The 5,107-nt window shown below is 49.5% G+C and overlaps 1 protein-coding gene across 2 annotated transcripts; it reads left to right on the top strand.

The window, feature by feature from the left end:
- The first annotated feature begins 708 nt into the window (after positions 1-708).
- On the top strand, positions 709-4,294 carry ASCL2 (achaete-scute family bHLH transcription factor 2). 2 transcript variants are annotated; one of them, XM_037899641.2, is made up of 2 exons: positions 709-2,104; positions 2,834-4,294. In XM_037899641.2, the coding sequence occupies exon 1, from the start codon at positions 1,336-1,338 to the stop codon at positions 2,077-2,079; it is 744 nt and encodes a 247-aa protein (XP_037755569.1). In that variant the 5' UTR covers positions 709-1,335; the 3' UTR covers positions 2,080-2,104; positions 2,834-4,294. The 2 variants fall into 2 exon arrangements, with proteins under 2 accessions (XP_037755569.1, XP_037755567.1); XM_037899639.2 differs by having other exon boundaries at positions 2,831-4,294.
- The last annotated feature ends 813 nt before the right edge of the window (positions 4,295-5,107 follow it).

Genomic DNA, 5,107 nt, shown 5'->3' with positions numbered 1-5,107 from the left:
ATGGTTGCAGAGAAAAGCTTGAAAACATACACCTGAAAAGCACAGAAAACAGATGCAAGAGACAAAAAGAAACCAAAAAGTATTTAAAATCATTTCTCACGCTTTTCACTGTTAATGTTATGATTATCTGGGGACTGATGCATGATTTCCCAGTGCTTGGGGTTGGCAATACAGTCTAACTTCCATGACCACCTCTTCTTTTCCTCATACCTTTTTCAAATTTCTTCTGAGCTGACATTTTCCACGCTTGGTCTCAGGCCAAAGGTGATGTTTGGGTAGAAAGTTTGAAAGGACAGTTAATCAGGTAACATGTTACAGACGGTGTTTGTTCTTCTACAAACATGGGTATACAAAATAATCTTATATTGTAGCATTTAAATTTACACAGCTTGTGGGGAGGGGAAAGGGGTTTATTATGAAACTGCTGCAAAACAGAGTGTGTTGTAAAAACAACATTGTTGTGTATATAAAATAAAGCTGTGGTGCCCTGTGTGAATATTTGTGGCTCCACAGCCCATCAGTGTTTAGCAGTTCTGAGGCTCACAGTGCAGGTGGAGTGGGGTGGGTAGTTAGGGAACGGGTCCCTTCATGTGTCGGGTGGAGTTGAAGGTAAGGAAGGTCTTCCCCTGTCTCTCTCTCTCTCTGGGGCAACAGTGTGGGAGAGAGATACACTCCACTCAGGGCAAGCGTGCAGGGGCAGAAGGAAAGGAAGGTCTCCCTCTCTGCCTGCTGCTCATAGGTGCAAGAGCTGGAGCCTTCCTAGGCCCCAAGCTGGCTGCATTGGGATGCAAATAAGGCGGAGCGCGTGCTCCTCTCCGGGGGGAGGGATTGTTTATGGAACCTCCGCCGGGAGCCACGCGCCGGGCGTACGAAGCTGCCAAGCGAATTCCCCATTGGGTGGGAGGAGGCTCGGGAGCAGCGGGGGGGCTGTTGTGTGTGTGGCGCGCGGCGCGTCGCGTGCTGTTCCCGGGGGCTCGCGAGCGGCGGCAGCAGCAGCGCGTGTTGATAAGGGGCAGCGCTCGGAGGAACCTGCTGCAGAGGCGCATTGACAGCGCGCAAGGGAGCAGGGCTGCAAAGAAGGGGAGGGGGTGGGTTACTGAAGCAGCCGCGGCCGGGGTTGTGGCTGAGCGGGGAGCGCCCGGCTCCACGCGCTGGGCACGCTCCCACTGTTTGCAGTTAAGGAGGAGGGGAAAATATTTGGCAGGGTTTTTTTTTCTCCCCCCAAAAAAACTATTTTTGCAAGTTTTTTTTTTCTTCCTTGCAAACTTTCCCCCACTTGCAGCCCTGCCCCGGTCACCTGCCCCCCGGAGGCTGAGGTAGGGTAGATGCCCCAAGATGAACGGCGGGCCAATAGCAGCTGCCATGCAACAGCCACCCCCGCCTTGCACAAGTTTTCCCTTGCACGGATGCGGCGCCGGTTCCTTGGGGATGAAGTTCCAGCCGATGCCAGGAGCAGTCTCCTCCTCGGTGCCGCAGCAGCAGCTGCTGGTGGCCGCTAAGGGCCCGGCTCAGAACCCCAGCTCCTCCGCGGCGCGCTGCAAAGGCTCCAAGCGGCGCTCCGGCTCGCCCGAGCTGCTGCGCTGCAAGAGGCGCCTGGCTTTCCCGGGGCTGGCCGGGCAGCCGCAGCCGCCGGCGGGGGGAGCAGCGGCCGTGGCCCGACGCAACGAGCGCGAGAGGAACCGGGTGAAGCTGGTCAACCTGGGCTTCCAGACCCTGCGCCAGCACGTGCCCAACGGCGCCGCCAGCAAGAAGATGAGCAAGGTGGAGACGCTGCGCTCGGCCGTGGAGTACATCCGAGCCCTGCAGCAGCTGCTGGACGAGCACGACGCCGTCAGCGCCGCCTTCCACGACGGCCTCCTGCCTCCCGCGCGGGCCGCCCCCGGCGGCGGCGGCTGCTCCTACTCCTCCGCGTCGCCCTCCTTCGCCTCCGCCTCCTCCTCCTCCGGCGGCCGGGAGGGCAGCTCCGTGCCGGGCTCCCCGCACTCGGCTTATTCCTCGGATGAGAGCGGCTACGAGGGGGCGCTGAGCCCCGAGGAGCGCGAGCTGCTGGACTTCACTAGCTGGATCGGGAGCTACTGACCTCCGCCGCGTGCCCTCCCCGCAGGTAAAGCGGCCGGTGCGTGTCCTGCCCTGTACCCTCCGCCCCCCACTCCCATTGCAATAGGTGCAGTGGTGCTGCAAAGAGCTAGTGGTTGCGATGCCCCAAATGCCCTACGCGGTTGCAAGAATCAGTTGCCCTACGCTGGTCGGTTGCACTGGCTGAATGATCTAATTTAGCGATTGGGTTGCACTGCCAAAAAAATAATAAAGTTTCGTCGCAAAAGTGAATGAACTTGGCCTTTCAGCCATCTCGTTAACACGAAGACGTTGGAGTCCAGTTTGATCAAATGCTGTCCTTGAGTTCCACTGCATACAAACTTTCCCCCAACTTTTAGGTCCCAGGTGAGTCACCACTGGAAATAGCTGCAACCTGAATAAGACACCTGGCTGGTTTTGAAAGTTGGGGGTGGAGAAGAGAATAAAAACTTTCAGATTTGGGTGGCAAAAACCCAAAACAAATGAGGAAACTAAATTTATAGCGGTGATTTTCGGACGGAAGGGTGGAGTGGAGAAGCTACATGGGCTTGCATGTGGGGCAAGTTCTACTTGAACAGTATAAAGACAATAAATCACTGGCACATCATTTTGTGGAAGAGATTTAAACTGCACCGACATTAATTAGTGTAGAAATGTGGCCAGGGAGGAAGCTGTGCATCTCTCCCAGAAGTTGGGCAGAGTCTGTTAGTCACATGCTGCAGTGCTAATAGCCCTTTTCTCTTTTTCTTTGTAGCAGCCTTGAAAGCAGAGATGTGCAGGACCTCAGTACCTCATTGTCCTTGATGCCTATTATGATGCAGCAGAAGAGCAAAACGGAGTCTTCTTACTACAACATGTTTTCTACCTTCAAGGAGCCCTGTTGTCAAGGTCTTTAAGGGACTGGGCTTTGGAACCTACCTAGCAGGGTTCTTACTTGGAACAAAAGACTGTGGCTCTTAATTTTTTTTTTTTTGAAAGTGCAATTATGTAAATAGGTTATAGGGACCAATATCTTTAACTGCTGTTGTACAGGAGTTTATGGTGCCCTCCAAGGCTTTAATTGCCAATGAAATGGTTTGGTATACTCATGTTTCAAGTGATTGAAATCTACCAGGCTTCCAACTTTTAACACATATGTTGTTGTTTTTTTATTTGGGAGGGGTGAAAAATGAACACTTGATATTTCCTTTTCTGAAGGGGGAGGGAATTTTTGTAATGTCAAAGATTCTATTTTATATGTAACTTGAACTGCCTATGGGAACGCTATCAATATGAAGACTTATTTTTGTACAAGAAACTGTAGAAACAGGGAAAGGGAGAAGGAGTTGTTATAGTAAATCCAATCCCCTTGTTCCTTAACACTGCCAGCTAGAATGTTTTGAGAACTTATACAATTTAGAGAATATTTTTTCCAATACTACTAAGGACTGTAAAAATTATGTTTTGTCTTAAATGTGGTGTCCAAGTCTTGTCTGGTGTGAAGGTTCACTTATCTGAAAACTGAAGTTTAATGTTTTGAAGGCATTTTGTATGCACTTGCAAGGGTTTCTTAAGTTGTACATATGCAGTTTTTAAAGAGTATTTTATGTAAATTGACTTTATAAATAAAATCTATTTATAAATGGCTTCTTTAGTTATAGGATGCACATTCCAACCATGTCTACTTACAAATTTTTTCCATTTTGCATGAGGAAGACCTGTTAAGCATGAGAACACTTTTATGGTAGCAAATCATTATATGGGGCCAGATTGCGCACACTGTGGCCAGACATATTCACAGTCCTTGTGCTCAGCTGAGTGCAAGAATGTTGTATGACTAATATTGCTAGGAGAACTAGCCAACCAAACATGCATGGGAAGGAAGTGAGATTACGAAGGGGCCAGCATGCTCCACCCTCTTATGAAGTAATACAAAGGGGGTTCTCTCTGAATGCCTTCCATCTCCCCAAGATGTAGTGGTGCAGCTCTGCCTAGCCTTCATTGTGGTGTTTGGCCTAAAGGCACAATACAGCTCTAAGCAACTACTGGAGACAATGGTTTTCTGAGGTTTCCATTTGTCCTGACCCTGCAGCTCTCAGGGTTAGAATCTGATATCCTTATTCAAGTTGATTAGTACCTTTGAAATCACTGCTCAGGGTGGGTGGGGTTATCCAAATCTGGCCCAATGTTAACTGAAGTTATGTAAAAGGTTGAGTATACCATTTACTTAATACTCTTATTCAGAGGTAATAAACACCATTATTTAAGAATTTCAACTGAGTAAGTATTGCAGGTTCTTATAACCTCATTTAAGAGGTTTAGGACTTCTGGGTTTATGCTAAAGGCATGTTTCAGTGGAAGCATGCTACAGCTCCCTTCAGCTATTGGGGAAGATTACTATGGATCAGCCATGACAAAAGAAGGGAGAATATGAATGGGAAAACAAAGGCCCTTATTTCCCAAATATAGTGGGAGCTAATTTAATTCAGCGAACTGTAGCAAAATGGAACAGGATATGCTGAGTGAACACAGAACAAGCCACAGAAATTTAACTTACTTTCCAAAGACAATGTGTATAGATCCTCCTTACTCTACTGGAGTAAGTAGTGCATACATCTTGTGATTCAAGGAAAAAGCAATGGGAGGATACAATTCCACCTCTCCCCTATTTTATTTCAACTACTAACTAGGATACTTTGTATCATACAGCACATCATCCAAGGCTATGTGTGCTTTTACTCTCAGTCCTAATAGATGAAAGCCCAGTGAGGTTAAGGGTTAGACCAGGGATCGGCAACCTTTGGCATGTGGCCTGTCAGGGAAATCCACTGGCGGGCCTGGATGGTTTGTTTACCTGCAGTGTCCACAGGTTCGGCTGATCGCAGCTCCCACTGGCCGTGGTTCGCCCTGCCAGGCCAATGGGGGCTGCGAGAAGTGGCGCAGGCCAAGGGATGTGCTGGCCACCCCTTCCCGCAGCCCCCATTGGCCTAGAACGGTGAACCACAGCCAGAGGGAGCTGCGATCAGCGGAACCTGTGGAGGCTGCTGGTAAA

This window comes from Chelonia mydas, chromosome 6, assembly GCF_015237465.2.
Source record: "Chelonia mydas isolate rCheMyd1 chromosome 6, rCheMyd1.pri.v2, whole genome shotgun sequence".
Taxonomy (NCBI): domain Eukaryota; kingdom Metazoa; phylum Chordata; order Testudines; family Cheloniidae; genus Chelonia; species Chelonia mydas.
The sequence above is the reverse complement of the archived record's forward strand: the minus strand, read 5'-3'. Positions and strand labels throughout refer to the sequence as shown.